The sequence below is a fragment of the Gigantopelta aegis genome, chromosome 6 (genome assembly GCF_016097555.1).
Source record: "Gigantopelta aegis isolate Gae_Host chromosome 6, Gae_host_genome, whole genome shotgun sequence".
In the NCBI taxonomy this organism is placed as follows: domain Eukaryota; kingdom Metazoa; phylum Mollusca; class Gastropoda; order Neomphalida; family Peltospiridae; genus Gigantopelta; species Gigantopelta aegis.
In genome coordinates this window covers 22,408,102-22,435,998 of record NC_054704.1, presented here as the reverse complement: position 1 = coordinate 22,435,998, position 27,897 = coordinate 22,408,102, and the positions used below count along the sequence as shown (strand labels likewise).

General features: G+C 38.6%; 1 protein-coding gene and 1 long non-coding RNA gene across 2 annotated transcripts in view; one reads left to right on the top strand and one right to left on the bottom strand.

The window, feature by feature from the left end:
• LOC121373920 lies at window positions 1–27,119 on the top strand. The gene is made up of 3 exons (XR_005958155.1): window positions 1–70; window positions 6,766–7,031; window positions 25,672–27,119. It is a non-coding gene; the product is annotated as an uncharacterized LOC121373920 (long non-coding RNA).
• Window positions 7,529–27,897, bottom strand: part of LOC121373919 (potassium voltage-gated channel protein Shaw-like) — a 110,809-nt gene continuing 90,440 nt past the window's right edge. Inside the window, exon 3 of the mRNA XM_041500736.1 lies at window positions 7,529–18,001. Coding sequence (XP_041356670.1) covers window positions 16,901–18,001 — 1,101 coding nt within the window. The 3' untranslated portion in view covers window positions 7,529–16,900. The remainder of the gene's footprint in view (window positions 18,002–27,897) is intronic.

The window sequence follows — 27,897 nt, the reverse complement described above, 5'->3', positions numbered from 1 at the left end:
AGTAACGGCGGACGCTGTTGATTTGATGGCTCCTGAGACGTCTGCTAGAATGGCATTTCGGCTGTCAGCGGTAAGTTGTTTGGGGGTGCTTACATTGACGTGGTCCGCCGTAGGGCTGGCCATCTTACCTGCTTAGCTTAGCTTAGCTTATCAACTGGTTTAACGTGTCCATATACCACTAGGGTTTCGAATACGCCTATCCCGAGTCCGGCCTCCGATAGGATCGGGGGTCTGACTCTGGACAGGGATAACCTAACAAATAGGGTCAATTTTGAAATTTACATCCAAAAATTAAATAGTGGGCCTTTACAATTTTGATGCGCATCTCTAATTAAAAATAATAATTCTACTCATGAAATTTGGTCGCTAGATTAGATCGGGCGGTCAAAAAGAAATTAGATAACTAGGGCCTCGAACACGCCCATCCTGAGTAACCTCCGACAAGATCCGTGGCCTGACTCGGGATGGGGGTGTGTGTGTTGGGGGGGGGGGGGGGGGGGGGGGTGGGAGTAGTAGTGTTGAAAATGGGCAGAATTTTGAAAAATAGCAATTAGTAAAAAAAACAAAAATATCAGTAGACGATAATAATAAAAAGTTTAAAATTATGAGCCAAAAATAAAAAGAATTGACCTGCTCGGCCGAAACCCCGAAGAAATTTATATAAATTTGGAGCATTTTAGACGGACAGTCCAAAAAAATAAATAAGAGAAGACGAGAGGAATCGGACTATTTAATAATATTTTAAAAAATAAAGTAATTTCGACATAAAATTTTGAAAGGAGGGTCTAAAGTTTAAAGTCCAATCTATGTGCTCCTGAAAAAAGGGTTGACGGCCACGGCGAGCTGATGAGCGGGTCCGGGTGGTCAAGTTCGGGACTTCCGTGACCTGCTTAGGGCCGGCGCCGAAGTGGCCTTGATATCATATATCCATCTCTTGTATGACCTGGTTGGTTACGTCCCGGCGTCCGATGGGTAGATAGCCTTGAGTGATCCTGGTAGATGGTCTGGTCTATGCCAGTCTCTCGTAGCAGGATCGCTTGTCGGTTACTAAAAAAATTGCGATTCGCCCGCAAACAAAACGTCCGCTGCTGACAGCTTTTTTTATTAATGGCTTCTTTGAGCCGTAGGTCCAAGGGGGTTGTGTGGATTCTCTCTGGCGGTTGAGCCGCCCGCTTTGGTCCCTTCCTGAGCGCCCCAAAGTAATTCTGTTTACGTCGCTCGCCCAAAGAAAAGAAAAAAATCAGTCCTTCCAGGTTGGGGAGGAAAGGAAGAAAGCGCAAGACGGTAGCTTTCGTCATCAGTGGTACCTGCGTGCTTGTTCTGTGCTCGTAACGTGGGCCGCCTAGCCCAATAGGCCCGGATTAATAGTAGTTTGGGTGGTTTGCTCTTTGTTGCATTGATTTTTCTTATGGATTTTTCATTTCGTTTCTTAAGTAGACTTTATCATAAAATGTAATCCCTGAAAAGAATCATATATTAGTGGGAGTTTTGTAAATACAAATTTTCTAATAGTATCAAGTTTTTGTTCATTTATGTTGTTTACTATCAAGTAATGTATGAAGGTTTGATGAAAGAGAAGCGCCTTGTCGTAAGTTAGGACGTTTGTTTACACTGCATATAGAGAAGATGGACGGAGCTGACGTCAGTTCGCCCCAAGCTATACCACCGGACGTCACAAAAACCAAACAAAATGGCTGCACCCAGTTAGCAGGAATAATCATGTTTTTTATTAACTCTAAAATTACGCGTTTTTCATTTGTTAAAGTGTCAGTATGTGTTGGTGGTCCGGGTATGCATCTTTCCAACACATAAGGCTCGTGTTTGAATTGACCTTACCTTTAAGCCCACAGTGAAAGAATGTCCCGTCTGTATTGATGTCGTATACAATGCTGTTTTAACCCACGCCTGGATCGCTTTAATTCCTCTATAATTCTTCCCCCGTCTTCTATTCCTTTGTCAGTGTGTTTTGGCAAATAATGTGCTAGTACAGGAATTACAGTGACAATAACGACAGTTGTGTTCGCATGGCGTCAACAGATGCGAATTATAAATAACAGAGGTAGTCTAGTTCATTAACACTGATGTCGCATTTATACATTTTTAAAGTCTCCTGTTCCTAGTGCAAATTTGTATGGTATTTCTGTCTTAAAACTTGTAGTTTGTTCAAATAATAAAAATAATGATGATGATGATGATGATGATAATGATGATAATAATAATTATGACGATGATGATTATGATGATGATGATGATGACGACGATGATGATGATGATGATGATAATAATGATGATAAATAAATAAATAAATAAATAAATACATAAAAATAAATAAAAATAAATAAAAATAACTATTAAAATAACTATTTTCAAATTTTATGTTGAGACGAGTAATTTCTTGTATTCCTGAATAAGATGTATTTGTAAAAGCTACTTATAAAACAAAACCCCAGTATCAACAAGATTCGGGCGATCGTCAAACTGTGTGATAAAATTACTGTGTTGAGATTCTGTAGGTATTAGCACAACCAAAGTGCACATAAGATATAAAGAAATTAATGTTCTAAACTGTAGGCGCCAATCGGAGGTACCGTACACTGTTTTAGAGGATTATGCACTTTTAATGAACTATAATATAGGTACAAATATTGTCATTAACGTTTTAACCCTCTAGGACCCAAGTCCTGTTATACTGGGTGAAAAAAAAATTCTTTTTTGACCTGTTACATATATAAGATCATATTATACAAAACCAAACAAATATTCAAGATTTGACTTTTATTACGTCATTTCCGGTCATGGGTCATCGGTGACCCTCTGGGTTAGAAGTTCATTTCCATTCTTGGTTACAATAGTATTGGTGTCCATTGAGATAAAGTCAAATTGTTTACAGTTGAAGTTTATTTTGTGTGATAAAATCTGTAGCAATCATTCCTCTCAGTGACATGCTCCTTTCGGTTGTGACGGTCCATTGCAAATGTCCTAACTGAAAAAAAGGTATAACATTAATGAAGAAGAAGAGTTTGTTTTGTTTGATGACACTACTAGAGCACATTGATTAATAATCATCGGCTATTGGATGTCAAACATATGGTAATTCTGTCTCGTAGTCATCAGAGGAAACCCGCTACGTTTTTTCTAATGCAGCAAGGGATCTTTTATATACATTTTCCTACAGACAGGATAGCACACACCACGGCCTTTGATATACCAGTCGTGGCGCACTGGCTGGAACGAGAAATGGCCCAATAAGCCCACCGACGGGGATCGATCCCAAACCGACCGCGCATCAAGCAAGCGCTTTACCACTGGGTTATGTCCCGCCCCTAACATTAATGAATTCAATCATTTAAATGCTACCAAAGGATAGGTAGAAATATTGAATCACTGTAAAACAGTGATGATACCAGGTGTTCGCGAAAGGTGAGCATATCCTGCCCCATATACCGGTGGCACCCGTCATGAGCACAGAATTTGACCCCCTTACACTATTTTGTAACATTTACTTGTTATTGATGTTCAAAATTATAAAATTTGGATAAATATGAATGGAATAGCAAACAAATCTACATTTAAAACATTGCCATGTATTGTCGGTATATGGTGGAAAGATTGTACCTATTAACCACATATCGAAACCCTAAATATCCTGAAATCTCATTGCATCCAGACAAAATACGTGTTTACATATTCTCTAAAGTGTACTGGTTTACTATATTTATAAGAAATGTAATATACTAACCTTATTGTGAAGTACAGATAACTTTTCAACCAATGTTTTTTCTATGTTCTGAAAATCGTGGGCAGCGCCATTTCTCACTGACCAATATTCAACTGAATCTCTTTAGACGTTGCGCTAATGAGTCGCCGGCGACTCTCTGGGATTGCAGGGAAGTTTTTTTTTTTTTTTTTTTTTTTTTTTTAAATGTTGTAATTATTAATTAATGGTTAATGATTAATTAATCTGGGTCGCCATTGACCCCGTCGGTCCTAGGGGGTTAATTTAGGGGTTGGTTTTTTTTGGTTATAATTGGAGTGTGCCTCTGTGTGTGCGTAGGGGCGGGACGGTAGCCCAGTGGTAAAAGCGCTCGCTCGATGCGCGGTCGGTCTGGCATCGATCCCCGTCGGTGGGCCCATTGGTTTATTTCTCGTTCCAGCCAGTGCACCACGACTGGTATATCAAAGGCCGTGGACTGTACTACCCTGTCTGTGGGATGGTGCATATAAAAGATCGCTTGCTGCTAATCGAAAAGAGTAGCCCATGAAGTGGCGATAGCGGGTTTCCTCTCTCAATATCTGTGGTCCTTAACCATATGTCTGACGCCATATAACCGTAACTAAAATGTGTTGAGTGCGTCGTTAAATAAAACATTTCTTCTTCTGTGTGTGCGTGTAATTGTGTGTGTGTGGTGTGTGTGTGTATGCACGCATGTGCGTGTGTATGTATGTGCATGGTGTGTGTGTGTGTATGTGTTTGTGTGTTTGTGTGTGTGTGTGAGAGAGAGAGAGAGAGAGAGAGAGAGAGAGAGAGAGAGAGAGAGAGAGAGAGAGAGAGAGAGAGAGAATGGTGTGGTGGGTGTGCGCTTGCGCTTGTGCGTTTGTGTGTGATGTGTGACGTTATGTCTTTAATCGGTGGACTCCGCTGGTTATTTCCCATTATAATTAATATTGAATGTTCCCGCACAGCTATAATATGTATATGAAACATCGCAGTATGGTCTGTCGTTCCAGTGGTGTTATTACATATATATGTCCATATGTACGTGTAATATGGAAGGTAAAATCATTAGCCTCTTCGAATGCGTATCTCTGAATAAGGCAGAGTCCAAAAGATGTCTTCAATACGTCGTGACGCCTTCTATGAATCAATATACGGTTCTAGGATGACTGTCACGCTATATCTTTATATTGCCCATGTAAGGACTGCCACTTGTGACGCTATATCTTTATATTGCCCGTGTGAGGACTGCCACTTGTCGTGACGCTATATCTTTATATTGCCCGTGTGAGGACTGCCACTTGTCGTGACGCTATATCTTTATATTGCCCGTGTGAGGACTGCCACTTGTCGTGACGCTATATCTTTATATTGCCCGTGTGAGGACTGCCACTTGTCGTGACGCTATATCTTTATATTGCCCGTGTGAGGACTGCCACTTGTCGTGACGCTATATCTTTATATTGCCCGTGTGAGGACTGCCACTTGTCGTGACGCTATATCTTTATATTGCCCGTGTGAGGACTGCCACTTGTGACACTATCATTATATTGCCCATGTAAGGACTGTCACTTGTGACGTTATATCGTTATATTGCCCGTGTGAGGACTGCCATTTGTCGTGACGCTATATCTTTATATTGACCGTGTGAGGACTGCCACTTGTGACGCTATATCTTTATATTGCCCGTGTAAGGACTGCCACTTGTCGTGACGCTATATCTTTATATTGCCTGTGTGAGGACTGCCACTTGTCGTGACGCTATATCTTTATATTGCCCGTGTGAGGACTGCCACTTGTGACACTATCATTATATTGCCCATGTAAGGACTGCCACTTGTGACGTTATATCGTTATATTGCCTGTGTGAGGACTGCCACTTGTAACGTTATATCGTTATATTGCCCGTGTGAGGACTGCCATTTGTCGTGACGCTATATCTTTATATTGCCCGTGTGAGGACTGCCACTTGTCGTGACGCTATATCTTTATATTGCCCGTGTGAGGACTGCCACTTGTCGTGACGCTATATCTTTATATTGCCCGTGTGAGGACTGCCACTTGTCGTGACGCTATATCGTTATATTGCCTGCGTGAGGACTGCCACTTGTCGTGACGCTATATCTTTATATTGCCCGAGTGAGGACTGCCACTTGTCGTGACGCTATATCTTTATATTGCCCGTGTGAGGATTGCCACTTGTCGTGACGCTATATCTTTATATTACCTGTGTGAGGACTGCCACTCCAATGTTTGCACTGACAGATCTTTCCCTGCACAAGATAGAGATCAATGGTCGTTTAGACAGATGTGAAGACATTCATTCACGAATACTGTCAAAATGGTGCTGATCACGCTGTTGATGCTCTTGGTCATATGTCAGTGAGCACACGTTTCACACATAATCGGAACTCGTTGTGTAATATCTTGCCTGAGGTGCGATGAGTCGCAGGATCGATCGCCCTCGATGGATTTGAGTTTTGTCCCATCTCAACCAATTCTCTGCGACCAGTGCATAAACTATTAAGGTATGCACCGTCTTGTTTATGAGAAAGAAAGTGCATATAAAGGATACCTTTGATAAAGCGGCTCTCTCTCTCTCTCTCTCTCTCTCTCTCTCTCTCTCTCTCTCTCTCTCTCTCTCTCTCTCTGTGTGTCCATCTCTCTGTGTCCATCTCTCTCTCTCTCTCTCTCTCTCTCTCTCTCTGTCCATCTCTCTCTCTCTCTCTCTCTCTCTCTCTCTCTCTCTCTCTCTCTCTCTCTCTCTCTCTCTCTCTCATATCTTGCCCTTTTTCTCCCTCGACCTCTCTCTCCCTAACTTCTTGTTCTTTCTCTCACTCTCTTCACCAAAGACCATAGTGTGCACTGTTCTATCTATGGGCGTCATTATAGTGGCAGCGGATGTCCTTTCTCAAGTTAGCCGTAGTTAAAAACGTGCTAAGGTGTCGTTAAACCGTCATCCCTGTCCTTTTGGTATACATACTGTTTTTCAAACAGGATTTTCACAAGTGTGTATACTAGTATATAACGAATATGTTTTCTGTCCCCAGGAGAGCTGCACGTTCCGTTGGAGGTGTGTGGCGCCGTTGTGAAGCGGGAACTCGACTTCTGGCAGATCAACGAGTACGAGATCCGGGCATGCTGCTGGCGGCATTACAGGTCGTACATCGAGAACCAACGAATCCTCGACTCGTTCAACAAGAGTCTCTACAGGGAGGCCATGTCCGTCAACCTGGACGGACTGACGGGCTGGAGCTACTGGCAGATGAAGATCTGGCTCATCCTAGAGTACCCGAGAACCTCGCGCTCCGCAATGGTGGGTAGATCATAGTATGATAGTGGCACTGCATTCTACAGCTATATAAAGAGCGTTGTGCAATAAGTAGACGTCTTTATGATGGCAGTGGTCCTCCTCCCTTTTCTCTTCCTCCTCTCACTCCCTCCCTTCATTAAACCCTCCCCTCTCTCTTTCTCAACTCTCTATATCTCCTCTCCCTCTTAAATATTTTTCTCACCTCTCTTTCTTTCTCCCTCCCTCTCTCACTCAATCCCCTCTGTCCGTCTCTCTCACCGTCTCTCCCTTTTAAATATTTTCTCACCTCCATCTCTCTCTCTCTCTCTCTCTCTCTCTCTCTCTCTCTCTCTCTCTCTCTCTCTCTCTCTCTCTCTCTCTCTCTCTCTCTCGTGCAATCTCTTTTTTTCTTTCCTTATTGACTCTAACAAACTATTGTCAGTAAATAAACACGACATTCCTTTTTAATCAAGAACATTTCTCCTCCTCAACAAGCAACACCAAAAACAGATACACGAACACTGATTTACAGTTGAAGTTTATTAAAATTTAATAATTCAAGCAACTTTCAACCGTGGATATGAATTTAAAAATAACATAAACATAAGTGATTCTTGACGACCGCTCTGCGAGAACAGAGCTAAGACATCAACGATGAGTGAGAGTTATTTATAACACAAACACTGGAGGGTCCACTCCATGAGGCATAATGGTATAACACAAGTTGTCGTGGAAACCTACACTAACATGTAAATAAACAAAAAGAAATAAACAAAATATTTATATTAACATTTTAGAAACACCGACATGATCAGATCAGTTTGTAAACAGTCTTAGTATGTCATAATTGTAGGAGTATAGTCAATAATACAATAACAAAAAGAAACAACAACAAATAGCATTGTGATTATGTTTTGTGGTTAAAAAAGAGGTAAAACCCTGAATAGAATTTATATATATATATATATATATATATATATATATATATATATATATATATAATCTCGTGTGTCTTTTCGTATGACTAAGCGTACACGTGAATGTTACTTACTCACCAAGACACATAATAATGAAAGCTTTACTAACCTTTTGTTTGATTTTTTATCCAGAACTGATCACAAGGGGAGGTGGGAGGCACTGTAACTCTTATCTTATGCTGGAGGGGGGGGGGGGGGGGGGGTCGTCTTCAGTAGACCTTTTTGCAACCAATCCCTGCTAGGCACGGCCGTGTAATCAAGTCTGGAAGTGGGCCACCCAAACCAGCTCGTGTAATAAGTATTTCTGTATGATGATAATCAGTAGGTCACAAAATATCATCATCACAAAAATAGTATTGGTAGTACATCTTAAGGCAGAGATGAATTTTACTTGTACAATGCAGGGAATTGCATTTCAGGACATCTAGTTTTCAAATTTGTATGGGGGAGCATACCCCGAACCCCCTAGAAACTTTGCTTTGCGCCCTCGATCTCAGTCAGCCCCCCCCCCCCCCCCAATGTTTACTTGCGTCCGCCGTGCCTGCATGAACCTGGTGGGTAAAACTCTGTTACGTATCATAAAAGTAGAACTAACTATCTTGTTTTATACAGCATATGGATTTCGTAACATTCCTATATGGATATGTTGTATAATTGTTACTTAATAATAAAAACGAATTCATAAAAAAAATAGCCTCTAGAACTCGTTAACATAAAAATGTCAGTATGAATAGAAACCGTGCTTACAATTAAATGCTTTATCTGCAAATATATTACATTGCTTTTCAAGCAAACTCATCAATAGGCACAAGTAAAGTAGCTGCTATATGTGATGTTTAAATACAAAAATAACAAAGGGAAACTCTACATTATCTGAAAGATAAAAACAATGTTTACACAGAATTTTAAAAAGAAATTCGACAGCATCTGTTATAGATTGGTTCAAAATATGTATATTTGTAACAAGATCATATACAACAAGTTGTTTTTTCCTGTTACTGGTACTGGTACTTTATTTACGTGCCTATATCCAAAAGAGGTTCAGCCACGCCCATCCCACGTCCCGTCTCTGGCAAGGCCAGTGGCTGAGCATCGGACAGAATGTTCTTTCCTAAAAAGCCTTGAAATCGAAATTGTAACATGAAGGTGATGGGAGACAACTCTTAGTTGTACATGCCATGTCGGTCTGCTGAATGAATGGTGGGGATTTTTTGCATGAATGGGGGGGGGGGGGGGGGGGAGCTCTGTGACCCAATTCAGTAAACGCTCGCAACTTTACGATCTCGCAATACAATGCAAACAGACTAACCTAAAAGGGCGTTCTTATTATGTGATTAGTCGTAGCGACTTGTCGCATGCAAGTTGTCGGCCCTACAAAAATCGGAATGTACACATGTATATGACTAAAGTCGTTCCGATTTATAGTCCGTCCCATCATTCTTTAAAACTTTTTTTGTAAATAATTTCAGTTTGGTTTGACGTAAGAAGAACAGTAAATGTGTTTTAAAAATAGCAAGAAAATACTATTTTTGTATGCAGTCTAGAAAACAATCGGCCCAGAAATAAATAACTTGTGGTAAATTCCATAGTTGAGAAAAGGCGTTCTCTGTGGGACGGCCTATAGGTGTTCTCACCGTACGATTCGATCGCATACAAATCGTTGCGACTAATCGCAAATGAGAACGCCCATAAGAGAGCGTTGTGAATTAGGGTCATAAAAGTCGATCTACCATGTTATATTCACTTCTTCCACGTTTTCCTAGCTTTCCCGCGATAAGTACGCAAGGATATTGAAAACATAAAACAACTTAAAACGATAACGAACAATCGAACCATTACTAAAATGGGGTGTCGTGTTAAGCAAATTCAACAAGTTATAAGCAGTGTTGTGATGTGCATCATGGTATGTACGTGGACAGACGCGCTGGAGCCAATTTGACAAAACATCGTAAATTGGCGTTTACTACTGGCAGTTAGACATGTCGACGTTTACATCATGTGGTGATTATCTGTTTTACAGAGAAAATTACATCATGATGGAAGATGTATTAGAGTTACGATGAAAGATGTTAAATATGTTTATTTCAAAATTTACTGATGTCCACAAGAAACTATACCAAGACTCCGAGAGACTTGAAGAAAAAACAACAAAACATGCTGCATGTTCCAAAGATATATATATATATGGTGTTCTAACATGTGCACAAAATTTCATTCCTTAAACGCAGAAACATGTCAGCATTTCATTTCCCATATCCAAATTATAAAGGAATTTAAATAATTTGTTCTTGGTATTATTTCTTATGTACGTCAGTATATATTACTTGTATTGTTTGTAGTTAAACGAACTGTGATTTAGTCGTATATTTACGTTTAAAAACAAAACTAGGCTTACGACGTTTTGTGAAATTGGTACCTGGAGAATACATGGTGAGTGTCACATTAAATCCTTTTAGAGATTTTGCAGTTATTAATATTTTTCTATAGGTGGTAGGTGTGAAAACATTGGTTCCCTTATCACCACGTTCATTGATCAATCATACCTATCATCATCAAAACATCACAGTCGCAAGCCATCCTACGCACCACACACAAACGCATGCACGTGCACACATACAGATACACACACATATAACACCACAAACACACACCACACACACATAAACGCCAGCCACCTCAACCAAAAACTACGCACCACAAACACACTCAAACACGAACATACACACACCACACACTCATAAACGCCAGCCACCTCAACCATAAACTACGCACCACAAACACACTCAAACACGAACATACACACACACACCACACACACATAAACGCCAGCCACCCCAACCATAAACTACGCACCACAAATACACTCAAACACGAACACACACACACACACCACACACACATAAACGCCAGCCACCCCAACCATAAACTATGCACCACAAACACACACACACACAAACACGAACACACACCATACAAAAACACACCACACTCAAATACACACACACCACACACACACACACACACACACACGCGCGCGCGCGCACACACACACACACACACACACAAACACACACCACTGGTTCGTGTGGGCATTGTCTGGAATATGACAATAAACATAAAGTAAAGACACCTTTTCTGAAACCCAATAGCCGATGTATATTTTTGTGTTGAGTTGTCGTTAAACAGTCATCCATTCATTCATTTGTGGAATTTGTGTACTCGCAACAAGATTTGGTTTTATAATAAAGGGGTATATGTATGCACTGTAGTAAAATTATAAAGCATATTGAATATGTGGAGACTAAATAAATTAAAATATTTAATATTCCATCTACATGTATATGAAAGCAGATTAAAATACATATGGATTGAAAATTAACATTTTCATTTACTAGTTCAGAAAACAGGAAAAACATATGCATATGGTTGAATATTAATTAAAAGTACAACCATAACATAACTGTACATAATAACTTTATAAAAAATTGTTCTCATTTTGAACACGTCTGTTAAAACGTACCACTGATATAACAATAACATGTACAGTTATAAATATATATAATAAGCATATAGGTGAATTTTATAGTGGAATGTATAATAAACACAACAACGTCCTTATTGTTGGATGCAGAAATTTAATAGGTTCGGGATGCTGGATTTCAAAAACGAGTGTTAGTTTCATTAGAAATAGTCCAAATGACATTACCTTGATATATTACTTACATGATGCCCTTACAAAGACATGTGTTAAAGTTTGATAAGTTAGAACCTAAATTACGGAATATGACTAACTTAATGTTAACGGTCTGTGTCTCGCTTACAGTATTTCATGGTACTTCTCGTGGAAACTAGCTTGGTTTTCATAAAATCTGTAATGGACCAAGACCGTTGCAGATTAACGCAGACGTTCTGAGACAGACCTGCAAAACTGAAAAGGTTTCAGCTTTCCCGGTCCGACGCAGAACAACGCAGGGCGGCTGCGACTATGTTACCAAAAACATAATAATTAACTTTCAAAAACATTCCTTGGTCTACGTTGATCTGCATCAGTCTGCATCGGTCGATGACGTGTTGGCTGTTTTATGGAAACCAAGCTTTATAGATTGTTATTTAAAATATTTGTTTTATTCGATGTGTTACCAGTATCTTTAGAAGCTAAAGAAAGTGCCTTGATGGGACCGTGTAAGCGCGCCAGAATTTTATTAGAATTATTATTATTAGAATTTGGTATCTACCATTTGAAATGATTATATTCTTCTTACAGAATGTGCGACAATTCAGAATGTTCATAATTATTATCATGAAACTAAGCATTTACGCGTTTCCAAATCAAATATGCAGGTGGTTATACACTCAGAAATAAGAACTAAATTTCGTTTGATTAGATTGAAAGCATTACTAATTCATGGAAGAAATTAACTTTTGGACTGAAATACCACACGTTGTTGTAAACGTGATCATATCCCTTTAAATGATAATAGAATTTAAACGCCAATATATATATATTAAAAAATGATTACTCTGAAAAGTCCTGAAAGCTCGAGGTTATTTAACATATTTACATTTACAGACCTTCTTGGAGGCCCGAGCCATTTTTCAGTAATTTCTTTAAACGAAAATCAAGTCCAAGTAACTTTATTAATGTGCCTTTAACAAATAAAGGTCCAGGCACGTCCATCCCAGTCTCTGGCCTGGTGCTTATAAAACATTAAGAGTCTAGACTCGAGACTCTAATAGAGTCCGATACAGTAATAGCATGACAATACCATACAAATTGTATGTGTGTGACGTCATTATAGATTGAGCATGGACTCTAAATGTTTTATAAGAACGGGCCCTGGCAGGTACAATGGCTGGGTGTGGAACAGATCAAATAAAAAACAAATAAGAACATCATTTTTAAAATCAACTTTGAATGTGTCTTCTTTTATTTAACAAATCCCTCCATCCCCATGCTCCCCAATTAACAAGCGCTAATGGTGAAGCCCCTAATGACATCAAGACCCTACCATAAGCGTAACTAAAAATAGCGTCAAATATTGTAATGATAAAATGACTACAGCAATAAAAGTATATTACAAATATTTGCATAGCACATTATAAGTGGATCGCATAGAGTAATTAATAGTATCCATCTCCAGTCTGAAAGACTCCAGTGCATAATACATGTCATAATTACAGTACATATTGACCAACAGGAACATTGAAAAACACTAGTCTAATCAACTAAAATCAGTTTAAATTAATAGAAGAGTATTGTCGTAATACAGAGGACGTCTGCGTAATCCTGATAATTGTGTAAACTGGGAAAGATCTCAAAGTTCCGTCCAGTGATAGTAGCTTGATGACTAATCCGGTACGCTGAGTATACCGGCGACTTTCTTCAAGAATGAAAAGTATTCATCATTAAATGCTGCATGACGAAACTAATAATATACCCATTAATTTACAAGTTATTACAAGGATAATACCATAATGATGTAAAAAAACAAACAAAAAACAAACAAAGGAAAAACAAAGAAAAAAAAGCTGCACAAGGGAAACAAATTAATTTCCAGTTTATGTAACAACTTGTTTTACACATATTACAATGACACATATAAGTCCTTTTGGTTAAATAATGTCAAAAGATGATTGTGGGTTAAGTTATATGTGGCAACAATAATGTTTTTCAAAAAAGGGATGGTTGTTATCTACAACAGAAATAAGACTTAAATATTATTTCCGCAAAGAATGCAATAGTGATAATTAAATACCCCAAAAGGTAAAATGAATAATTGTATTAAATTAGAATTTAGCTTATAAGTTTATATATATAAAAAAAAATTTGTTAAAAAACCACAAACTCTCAATACTGTTAATTAAATTTAGTTCTGGTAACCACATATTATTTGTAGAACGATGACGTTGAAGTAACATCCCTTTTTTAACAAACATATTGTACATTATAGAATTGTGTAGGTGATCAGTACCATTGTTTTTATTAATGTCCTTCATTTTTGACAGAAAGGTAATCATTCTTTAAAGAAAAATGTATAGCTTTTATAAGTTTACTTTGTTATTAATGCAGAAACAGCTGTCTGGATTACGAAAACTTAGCAAATTTGTAAGAATTTTAATGGAACATTTTGGAGATCAACAGTTTAGACAGAGTCCACGATAATTTTACAATTCATTCTAAGAATAAACAGCATTTACATGACTTTGATGACTTCCATAATGTTTACGTCATTATCTGTAGTACACGAGCGTAAACGTCGTTCTTCAACGTGTAGTTGATAATTACCATGTAGTTTATTTATGTATATATCAGCATGGCGTATATAATTAACACTACGAACTTCGCATGTATTAATGTGCAGTTCGCTGCTCCCTCAATGAAGTTTTATATGCAGGCTACTGAACAGACATTCGCATAGTTCAAAATGACGTTTGTGACCTCCAGCTTGAAATTCGATTTTATCGGCATGACGTACATGTCCATCAAAATGAAATGCGCATGTCCAACTGAATTTGTTTGTATCAACATGGAGTTGAAGATCAACAACACGAACTTGGCATCAACTGTACAATTCAAAGATGTCAACATATTGTTCATGGGTATAAAGTGTAGTTAGCAGTCACTAACGTTCTCCTCACAGACCAGTATTCTGTAGATGATTATAAGCATTACGAAAACCTAGTTTTTAGATCACAAGCTGCTTAATTTGATTTTACCTCATGTTCACTCCATATCAACAGTTAGGAATGTGCGGACAGTTTTTAAAGGCGGTCAGTCGGTATTCACTATACATTCATCATCGTATTTGGTTATTTAAATTACAGCCTATACCTTTCGTTCTTTCTTTCTTTTTTCTTATCATTGTTTCGTTTATTTTAATCACTAATGAAGCAGAGACGTACACAATGGTGGGAGAGGTAGGGTAAGTGGGGCGGTCTGGTCGCGAGTCTCGGTCAACACAGGGTTTTTTTCTTTTGAAAACGCGGCAACTACGGTATTAGTCATTGTAGGGGAAGTAATCGCATACTACAAAGTAAAATCATACAGCAGTAGAGTAACTTCCCCTATCATTAAAACTGCTCAATGTTCTTTTAGCATGGTAAATATGAATCTGGGGTAGATTTACCAGCAGTTCAACAGATACACAAAATATTATCTTTTAAGTTCGATGATTAAAATCACAATATATCATTTCTTTTAAATGCACGAAGAATTTTAGGTATAAAATAAACACATTGAGGGTGATAAACGGTTGTGTGTAATACATAGTGTTAACTTTATAATATCATATCAGGTGAGTGGGGATGGGGGTAAATAAGGTGTGCTAAATTCATTCAAATTGATAATGTCAATTTAAAAACGTTATTTTAATTTTATCGCTTTTAAATGTTTAATTATACATTTTTAAAACATTCCATTCAACAAAATTGTGTTTGTTTTTAAATCCTTGTGGGGTGTTTTACATGTGCATATATCCAGATGTAATAATCTTCACTGAAATTCAGTCCTGATACTGGGTTGTATTTTACAGATAGTTTATACTGATTTGCACACCGTTCTGATTTAGTTAATTTTGATTTTGTTGAAGACTTCTTGTCTATACTGTAATGGAACCTTTGAAAAATATATGTTTATTTTTGTCGCAAGTTCCTTAATAATATGCAACATTATTTAAAATATATCAGATCTCAGATGAACTAATAGCGCACCTAGCCGAAAATGTTTTACAAACCGTACAAGGCAAACCTATTTTAGAAAATAAAACACATCCGATATTACAGCGCTTTCTTGATCTGTCAGCGTTGTACGTTTAATGTCGAAAACTACTAATTACATGTACCTCTGAAATCAAATACAGAACTAATAGTTAATATCGCCTTTCAAGTATAATGATTTTTGCGAAGATGTGTAGTCGACAGTGTTTAATTACAACTGTAAAACTGGTATATTACTATTGCCAATGCTAGCTGTGTACAGCTGAATATGACGTACGGAAATATTTGACCTTGGGACACGCGTCTGCTTAGCACTAGCAAATAGAGATCTATCTAATAAGACATATTCGGGTAATGATCCCATTGTCGAGAGTAAGAGGTGATGTTTTAGGCATACTGGGTTTAGAAATTTTACCTGACACAGATGATTTTACCTGACACAGATGATTTTACCTGACATAGATGATTTTGATTGTTTAAAAATGGAAAAGGGTAATTTTTAGTGAGTATGGATGATAAATACATGTGAAATGTAAATGTGATTATAATTGCCAGAACATAACGTCTGTTCTACAAAGTAGATGATTATTCTATCATTGCATTTTATCGGTGGTTGCAAAAAAATATTTAATTCTATTCTTTAGGTGGTAGTTATTGGAAAACTTAGCATCTTACTGTTCTCGGCCATGGTATCACTGGAATAGCTCTAACTACCGTAAACAAATGCAATAACTTGTTTTTTAAACAAAATTCGAATCACAAAATCAAGTCCTGTAGCAGTCTCAGAGAAGGCAACAACGTGTGGCAAGATGTTCCACAAACAGAATCATGAGATGCATATTGCCTAGAAATCTACTTGAAAATAACATAAATCACACTAAATACAACTGCACTGGTGTCGCTGGAGGAATTTACGACAGAATAAAATAACTTTAGACAGAGGCAATCCTTAATATCACAAACATTTGGAAGAATCCGCGTCACTGCTATGAAAGATGTGCACAGTCCAGACAGATGAAATGTTTTTGCTGGGGTTTTTTCTATTTACATTTACCTGATACTCATATAGAAATATTTTCTATAACCCGCACTGTTTATCCGGGTCAGAATTTGTGCCTACCGCTGATTTGCACATGTACAATCTTTCACTTTGACCTTTCACCTTTGTTTATGGTGGTTCATAACGGCTTAGCGTGACCATCACAAAATTGTTTCCACGTGATATGTGACGCCATCGTCCGGCCGACTCTTTACAGATTTATTCCGCTTCATACTGAAATTTAAAGGAGATTTTTTCAACATAATGTCCCCCATGGGGTTGGCGTCGGAGAATTTTGCAAGTGGGACGTACACAGTCGTTTCTTTGTCCTCGATATCGCGGGGTTTTAGTTTTCCGTTCATGTAGGGACCAACTACAGCAGATTCAGCAGACGACTTCCGGATGGCCGCGGAGACCGAGCCTTCCGTTTCCTGTGGTTTGGAATTCTCGTGCAACACGAGTGACGCAGCCGAGATTTTCACTCCACAACCATTGCCCCTGGAACGAACGTGTCTGTAGAACAGCGTGAAATTGTTGGATATAACTGGAATCGTCAGAGCTACAAGGAGAACACCGCTGACGGAACACGCCGTGCCGACGATGTATCCTATAGGAGTCTTGGGATACACGTCGCCGTATCCGACGGTCGTCATGGTGATGATGGCCCACCAGAAGCCCACGGGAATGGTATTGAAGGTGTCGCTTGGGGTGACAGCGTCTTTGCGCTCTGCATAGTAGATCATGGTGGCAAACACTAGCATGCCGATCAAGAGGAAAATAAACAACATCATCAGCTCCTGCAGACTGGCCTTTAGCGCATACACGAGGACTTTGAGAGCCTGGTAATGCTTCACCAAGTGGAAGATCCGGAACATCCTGATGATGCGGAGAATGAACATGATCTCGATGACCAGGCGCTCGTTCAGGTAGCACGCCTGCAGAGACGAGTGCTGGAAAATCACCTGCACGTACAGGGGGACCAGGGCCAGCAGGTCTATGATGTTCATCGCAGAGCGCACGAACCGCAACTTGTTGGGCGAAAACGCGAATCTAAAAATCAGTTCCAGCGTGAAGAACACGGTGCAGATGACGTCCAGGACGTTGAGCGCCTCGTGGGACGCCATCACTATGGCGATATCGCCCTTGGAGTCGCCGTCGCACGGTCTCGACACGTTCAGACGTGGCCGCAGTTGCGGTAAAGTCTCCAGGCAAAAACCTGCTATGGAGGTCACCACGAACAGGAAAGACGCAATGCCGTAAATCTACAAAATAAAGGAAAAACATATTACCAATTGGTGATTTAAATAGTGCAGGCAGAAATAGAAGATTGTTAATTTATCAGAGTAACTTGACTTAGGCATTCAGTACCTGATACATAATAGTGGAAGGACGAATAGCAACGTTTCAGCGAGTGTTACTTCATTATAGAATTAGTATATGATATAGGTATTGAAGTCGTTAGTGAATTTAAACAGCAATGTACTAGTATACGATATTTTGTCTATCAGGTTTGGTAAAAGCTAACTTTTAAAATCTATGTACAATATAATATTTAAGCAGACACACACACACGCGCGCGCGCACACACACACACACATATATACGTATATACAAAAGGTATATATGTATGTATGAATGTATGTATGAATGTATATGTGTGTGTGTGTGTGTGTGTGTGTGTGTGTGTGTGTGTGTGTGTGTGTGTGTGTGATGACTCTTTAAGTGTCCGGATTCATGCCAAATAAATGGTGTATAATAATGATAATAATGAAAAGATATGAAATATGTAACGAAGATAAAATAAGGTAAACTATGTTGCATATGAACATTCCACATATGGAAATGGATGCAAAACCAATTATTGGTTAACACATGTATAATCATAAACAAGTCTACACACTGCACCTTCAGAAGCAGGATCCTGGTTTTGCATAATAAATATAAATTTGTCATGTATTAACATGTTTAACTTTCCAGTCAGAAAAACAATAGGTGAACTTAACAGTTAACAATTAATGGCATGTTGTTGATACCGTTGTACTTGGCTGTGATGCAGCACCTCTTACTACCAATGCTGTGTCACTAACTGGTAAGTACATACTGTCATGACTTTGATGAACTGCCTTGTCTAGACGAACGGTTGGTATATAGTTAGTGTACTGTCGGCTTACTTCTAATTCATCTTACACGACCAGAGTATAGATTTCGCCGTATTGTTAGCGATTACTGATTAACAGATTAATAGAATCAATCTCCGTTGTGAGGTACAGATAAGGCAATTCCAACTTGAGGGACATGTTTTTTTGTGAGGGCCGAGGTTTACATTTTTTCCCGAGGGTTGGAATTGCCTGATCGATTCTTTTTCTTGCCCATTTAATTACAATAACAAAACATTAATTTTGTAAGCTACGGTTTGTTTATTGTAGAACGATTCATAGACATTTCACCTACAAACTTCTTTAATCATACGCGGGAAAATATAGTCCACATTATGCAACGATGTAAAAATGTAACAACTTGCCAATAAATATAAAGTTTAAAATATTAATTTGTTTAAATACTTTTAAAACAATGATACAACGTTAAATGGCAAACAGAATTGTGAAAAAAATGAGTTGTGACGTCACGCGTATGTAGAAATTGTCTAGCCCTCGGGTCGGACAGATTTATCTAGCCCTAGGGTCAGACAGATTTTTCTAGAACCGTGCAAAAGCTGGATAACCCTGTCCAGTGGGCAAGAATATACCCTTAAACACGCTTGTCAGTGAAACTTTCATTCTTTAAGGAATACGCTTTACAACTAAGTTGGGTTTTAGGCTAAACTTTGAAATGAGCGGCTCGTAACAGAATTATACTTTGATATAAAGGCCAAGGGAAGAAACTGCCTCCAGCATGTGCCACAAGCGACACTTGTTTTGATGTTGATCACTAAGCAACGTCGCTCTTAAAACAGAATATCAGATGGCTCTCTGCTGCCAAGAGACCTACAGGCAGACGGTAATTGGACAATTGGAAATGATGAAACGTTTGAAGTCCTAGTAGATGGAACTTGGTCGTCTTGGAATGTAAGCTAATTGATCCTGTCGAGTTGTAATCGCTACAAATCAGTTTTTGCTATTTTCTTTTGAGATTCTCGGATGTGTGTCTTGCACACTATTAAAGAATAAATTCTACTTTAATTGCTAAATGAATCCTAAGGGATAAAATGTTCTGCCTGTACTTAAAAGGGAAAAAGTGCTTCTTTAATGGCATCTCGCTATAATTATGTTATCATCGGCGGTGGTTGTTAAAATATCAAACGTGTGATAATAATTATTGTCATACGTGGTCTGGAGCAGTGTTCCTTGGCCAGTTAGTCCATGAACCCGTTTCTGGACAGTCTGCAGCAGTCGCTGTGCCAGACCGTGTGACATTAAGTGGAGGGACGTAGTTCAGTGGTAGGTAGGTAGGTTGATAGGTAGGTAGGTAACTAGTTTTACGTCTTCTTATACATTTACACCGGCCTCGGTGGCGTCGTGGCAGGCCATCGGTCTACAGGCTGGTAGGTACTGGGTTCGGATCCCAGTCGAGGCATGGGATTTTTAATCCAGATACCGACTCCAAACCCTGAGTGAGTGCTCCGCAAGGCTCAATGGGTAGGTGTAAACCACTTGCACCGACCAGTGATCCATAACTGGTTCAAGAAATGCCTTGGTTTGTGCTATCCTGCCTGTGGGAAGCGCAAATAAAAGATCCCTTGCTGCCTGTCGTAAAAAAGAGTAGCCTATGTGGCGACAGCGGGTTTCCTCTAAAAACAGTGTCAGAATGACCATATGTTTGACGTCCAATAGCCGATGATAAGATTAAAAATCAATGTGCTCTAGTGACGTCGTTAAATAAAACAAACTTTACTTTACTCTTATACATTTGTACCACTAGGGTTTCGAACACGCCCATCCCGATTCCGACCTCTCATATGATCGGGGCCTGACTCGGAACAGGAAACCCAGTGGTAAAGCGCTCGCTTGATACGCAGTCGGTGTAGGATCGATCTCCGTCGGTAGGCCCATTGGGCCAGTTCTCGATTCAGCCAGTGCACCACAACTGGTATATCAAAGTCCGCGGTATATGCGATTTTGTCGGGGGGGGGGGGGGGGGGGGGGGGGGGTGCATATAAAAGATCCCTTGCTACTAATGGGAAAATGTAGTGGGATTCCACTCTAAGACTATGTGGCAGTATTACCAAATGTTTGACATCCCATAGCCAATGATTAATAAATCAAGATGCTCTACTGGTGTTGTTAAACAAAACATATGTTAACTTTTCGTTACTGGACAGAGTCTGCAGCAGTCCGTGTGACATTAAATAGAAGACAAATCTAGCAGAAATAAGAGATGAAAAAATTAATGATGTTTTAGAAGATCTCAAGGTCGTACATAATTTGGCACAGCAAATAGTCATAATTTAAAATGCGCTGATGTGTCGTTATGCAAATATTTCCTTTGTCTGCTTCTTATAACACAAATGTAGCTAAATGCTTGAATATTGTACTTAGGTAAATTGTGGTCACGATAACGTCTTCTGTATAATCTGAACGTGAGTCGGTTAGATAAATTGAATTGTGTTTTTACAAAACGCGTTAACATTGACGAAAATTGAGAGAACCACACAAAGTGCTTGTTTAATTCACTTTGTAAGGTTAACATGCACAGTGGTCTTAATACGATCGCCAATGCACTAGTTGTGAAATACTGATTGGTAATATTGTCAACAAACATAAACCTGAAATGCAAGACCCCATCATAAACATTTTACAATTATGATGTAAAATCCCAAGCTGCTGGGTGCTAAATATGGAGTGCCAAAGACAATTACTGCTAAAACAGAATGCTGGAATTTGTAAATGTGGTTGCAATTACTTTGTTAAAAGAATTCTGCAAACTTGTAGAAAGAATAATGAAAAACGGCAATGGCAGAAAACTTATAAATTGAAGCACGGAACCCCTAATTCTGGTGACAGACAAGAACTGAGAGTAGCATAGAACAATGGTGTTTCAAAATGATTTATTTCTAATTAACACGGTAATAGTGCTTCTTGAATGGTTTGCGCACGATACAGAGTGCAGTCTGGTGGGAGTTTCGATCATTTGTGCTTGCCAAGCGCTTTTTTAACTTGCATATTCCAACACCAGATGATGTCACTCTATAACCTTAGTGCTCTAAGATATTAGGCGTCTAGCAGGATAGTTTCCACACAAAAACTATGCATAATCACAGGTAATGACACAGATATTCACTAGAATTAATGTCATGTATTAACATTCCAACCCGTGTTTGACAAGTTATCGCTGGTATGTTTTATAAATAAAGTTACACAACGACAGTTGTTACCATTACAAACAATAAAAAGTCAAGTTGATTTTATTTCACGACGCCACTAGAGCACATTGATTTTTTATCTTATCGTCGGCTATTGGACGTCAAACATATGGTCATTCTGACACTGTTTTTTAGAGGAAACCCGCTGTCGCCACATAGGCTACTCTTTTACGACAGGCAGCAAGGGATCTTTTATTTGCGCTTCCCACAGGCAGGATAGCACAAACCATGACCTTTGTTGAACCAGTTATGGCTCACTGGTCGGTGCAAGTGGTTTACACCTACCCATTGAGCCTTGCGGAGCAGTCACGCAGGGTTTGGAGTCGGTATCTGGATTAAAAAATCCCATGCCTCGACTGGGATCTGAACCCAGTACCTACCAGCCTGTAGACCGATGGCCTAACTATGACGCCACCGAGGCCGGTTACAAACAATAAGGCTGTCAGTTAACTATGTTGGGATTGTGCTGTTGTTGTTGTTGTTGTTTGTTTGTTTGTTTGTTTGTTTGTTGCTGGCTGTTTTTTGTTGGGGTTTTTCTTTATTTATTTTTTTTCTTTATTTTTTCTTTTTTCTTTCTTCTGGAGGGGTAACCACATTTTTTTTTTTAATATGAAGGAAAATTAGAAAGGTATTTCGCTTTATGTGGCTATTTTTTTTTAATATGAAGGAAAATTAGAAAGGTATTTCGCTTTATGTGGCCCTCTCTCTCTCTCTCTCTCTCTCTCTCTCTCTCTCTCTCTCTCTCTCTCTCTCTCTCTCTCTCTCTCTCTCTCTCTCTCTCTCTCTCTCTCTCTCTCTCTCTCTCTCTCTCTCTCTAAAAGCTAAATGCTTGAATATTGTACTTGGGTAAATTGTGGTCACGATAACGACCTCTGTATAATCTGAACGTGAGTCGGTTACATAAATTGAATTGTGTTTTTACAAAACGCGTTAACTTTGGAGAAAATTGAGAGAACACTGTGTAAGGTTAACATGCACAGTGGTTTGCCATCAAATGGATTAAATCCCTTGATATGGCTGACATACAGTGGTGTATACAAGATGTTATAATTGTTTCAAACATTATTTTATTTATTGGTTAGGGTTGTCCACCCCGTAACAAGGAGAGTGGCACGGACATGTATACATATAGCATATCAAATAATCAACACATAATGACAATCATTTACATGATATACGTATACATACATAATAAATAATTAATCATTACAAAATACTTCTCGAGCTCCAAGTGTTTCACACATTCCATGTCTGTAGTCGACGTTTTGTATTTAGGAACAAAGTCATTTTAAATCTATTGCAATAACACCTGTATTTCTGAGGCAAATATTTCATTCTTAGATCAGTATACAATGGACATATAAACAAAATCTTAAATTTATCTTCAAATATATCTTGGGCAAGTCATGTCTATTATCTGTTTCTCTGAATATTAATATCAGGTTAACCAAGTCCAAATCTAGTCAGGACATTTCTAAAATTTTGAACATTCCAATCCAAATGTATTTTCCAAGAGCATAATTGACTTAAAGGATCTGAACAATTCATATCAATCACTTCTATTTATATCTGTTAACCATTCGTGTACATATATATATATATATATATATATATATATATATATATATATAAAACTTAGTCTAAGTTCCAGAGCTATTAAAATTGTTTAACATCACCAATTTCCTGAAATTGTCTAAAATGCCCATTTCGGTTTTAAACATGAAACATAAAGTTTCTCAAATTGACACCTTAAGTACCGATACTTAAGATGTATTAAAATGGTTTTCCTCTGTAAACTGCCATGATGGCGCTATTTAGATGAACCGAAGACTAGCCGTTCTAACCAGTATTTACACGAGTTAAAACTGTGAATCAGATTCTGATACATACATATACATACATACATACATACATACATACATTTAAAGGATTTAATTATCCCCTGCGCCAGTGCGTTAATATCTATTTATGTAATAGTCAACCTCGACATACATACAATATATAGATATTCATACATCAATACATACTAGCCAGTGCCAGGTCTGCCCACTGTTTCATGCACGTAAGCGGGATCGACCGCGTAGATTGTAGGCCCCATGCATATGGTTGAATTAAAGAAACTTCCTTTTTATGGAAACTTCGATAGCTCAGAGCGTATCGTGGTTAGTCTTGCAATTTGCGGGCGAATCGGTGCCACAGGTTCGAGTCCCAGCAACGGCATGGGACAATTTTTGAGGCCAGAAAGGATTTAATTATCCCCTGCGCCAGTGCGTTAATATCTATGTATGTAATAGTCAACCTCGACATACATACAATATATAGATATTCATACATCAATACATACATACATACATACATACATACATACATACATACATAAATGTCTGGTCGGTTTAAAGGGAATGAAGACATGTTTATCTGTCTGTGCTGTTAGCTAGACAAGAGTATATCATCAAGATGGCTTTTCTGTATTTCTGTATTTGCATAATGGCCATAGGCGTTAGAGAAATGGTCAGTTACTCTTCCGACTTATTTATAATGCATACTGACTCAGCTTTATATGTTACGTGGAATAGAGAAATGGTAACTGTTACTACATTTCTGTATCTACATGTCTACATATAACTAGAGCCTTTTTCTTAAAGCACTATTAAGCAACTTGCTCTAGTGGTGTCGTTAAACATACTTTTGTCTTTGTCATTAGATAAACAGTAAATCGCCTTGTAGACGTACCCATATTTAACTAATGGTGATCGGGAATAGATGACACTTGCTCTAGTGGTGTCGTTAAACATACTTTTGTCTTTGTCATTAGATAAACCGTAAATAGTCTTGTAGATGTACCCATATTTAACTAATGGCGATCGGGGATAGATGTACTGTCAACTTGTGTGATATATCTGTATCTAAATGTCTGTGCTGTGAGTTGTAGGATCTGTGGTGTCTGCGAGAAGCTTCCTTGTACAAACTAACTCGGCTTGGCGTAAAACAGTCTGGTTTGTGTTACTAATGGTGAATGCTGTTGCAACTGCGATAAACATGTTCTTTAGATTTCGCCTCCAGACACTACAATGGTAATGTTGTTTCGATTACAACGTTGAATGAATCTCGTGAAAAAGCAGAAGATAAGACCGCAGCAGATTATCAAATTACAATATTTTATTAGATGGGTTTTATTGGGGAGGTTTGTGGGGAGTGTCTATACGCCAGTCACTACTCTGGTAATACTGTTCCGATTGCAATGTTGAGCGAATCTCATAACAAAAAAGCACAAGGCATAGGATTTATCAAATGACCATTACAATATTTTTTATGGGTTTCTTTGAGGAGTTTAGCGGGGTGTTGTTGGGTGGGTTGGTAGTTGTTCATTTTATTGGGCAGTTTTGCGGTGGGGTGGGGGGGTGGGGGTAATGGGTGGGGGGGAATCGTTGTTCATTTTATTTAGGGTGTTATTGGGTGGGGATGAAAATAGTTGTTCATTTTATTCGGGAGTTTTGCGGGGGGGGGGGGGGTGTTGTTGGGGGGGGGATGAATGTCGTTGTTCATTTTACTAAGCCTGGCTGTCTTTTCCAGATGAAGAATGTCATTATCAGCTCATTGATAATCATGTTTCCGTTGGCCTTCCATCCAAGGCCGCAGCACAGCTTAACACTGTCACGTTTACCGTCTCCGGTGGAGCTTTGTGAAATAGGCTACTGCACGAAAATCTGTCCTAATTTGTCATCTTGAAGACACTGCTGTGGAAAATTCTGCGTGGTATGGTGAGGATACGCACACGCGAACTTCAGATTTGATCAATGTCTAATAGCCAAGTGGGCAAGTGTGTTCCGTTTTTATCATTTTAAGGATTAATAATCAATGTTAATCGGGGAAATAAAGCGCGTTTGCATTAAACAACAACAAAAAATAAAACCTACCACGCCATAGCCAGCGAACAAGGGGGCGATTTTACGAACTATACTATATAGTGCAAAGTCATTCTCTATTAATATAATGGGGGTGGGGGTGTTAAAGAAATAAAAGGAAACCAGCGAAGAAACAAATTGAAAACCGATTTTTCATCAGTATGTTCTGATACTGAACATAAAATTATGTAAATTCTTAATGTCATAAAAGTTAGTTCACGGTTACTATGGTAACATGTGGAAAATGCAAAAAATGACCAAAACTAGATGTCTTTCTGTTTCATGATGCCGACCGTGTATAAAGCCAATGAATCGGATATTTTCCAAAGTACGATTTCGGACAACAATCCGGGTGCATGTTTATAGGTAATGAAACACACGTTCTAACCACGTGTCTGCCACGGTTGTACCCTAAATATCAAAGACTATGAATAAAAAGTAAACACTACATAAAGCAGAAAAGTGTCTATACGTCAAATTGCAAAACAAAAGGATAGCCCGGAGAAAAATCGATGTAAAACCCATTTACGTGAAAACAAAAGAGCCAGTATTCTGACCGACGATACATGAATTCACAATAGACTGGTCTGGCCTTTCGGGATTAATTTATTTGAAAGAAAATTAAGATATGAAAAAAGCTGACACATTGCACTAATAAGTGCCATTAATATTATTCTGTGAATATCCAATAAATCAGCAGCATATAAAGCACTAATAATAGCTTCACTCCATGATATAACTGTTAAATGCAAGTTAAAATCACACACAGATACACACACACACACACACACACACATGCACACGCATACACATGCACACACACATATATAAACACACATACACACACACACATACACACACAAACATACATACATACATACATACATACATACATATATAAGTTGTATTCCCCTATGCCTATTCCTATCAATGTGTTGATATTAATTTACGGAATAATTAAACACAGAGAGTAGTTCCCCTTGCTGGTTGTTACACGGTCTATGTAAATGACCGGCCTCGGTGGTTAAGCCATAAGACTGGTAGGAACAGGGTTCGCAGCCCGGTACCGGCTCCCACCCAGAGCGAGATTTAATGACTCAATGTGTAGGTGTAAGACCACTACACCCTCTTCTCTCTGACTGTCCTGGACAGCGTGTTGGAACCGTAATTGGATATAAGCACGAAAAGAAGTTGAAATGAAATGAAATGATATGTTAATTGCTTAAGGAATTAAGTTAAGAACATGACAACACACGGTGCAGTGTTAAACATATACAACCCAATGTACTTAGTCTGTTAAGCATGGTTAATAATGTACTTACACGTGTGTGAGACGAAAACGGGCTTTATAAGTAGGCTCATAGAGTTGTTTCCCTTGCTTGGGTTTACATTTAACAGGTATAATGGTATGTAACCGGCCTCGGTGGCGTCGAGGTTAAGCCATCGTACATAAGACTGGTAGGTACAGGGTTCGCAGCACGGTATCGGCTTTCACCCAGAGCAAGTTTTAACGACGGGTTGGTGAAAGGCCACTACACAATCTTCTATCTCATTAACCACTAACAATTAACAACTGAGCTGTGTGCCCAGGACAGCGTGCTTAAACCTTCATTGGATATAAACACAAAAATAAGTTGAAATGAAATGAAATGTTATGTAAATTGTTTAAGAACAGGCGGAAAAATAACATACGGTGCTGTATTAAAGTGACAGACCCTAGTTTTTAAACACTAAGGCATATTATTCACTATTAGAGCCGTTTTTGATAACTGAAATCATACTTTACTTAGATTTTATTGTTATAAAATAGTGTATCCGAAGTGTTTCTGGTCAGCCTGGGTTTTTTAATATCACAAAATGCATTTTTTCACAATTTTGTTTTAACGCACGTGCG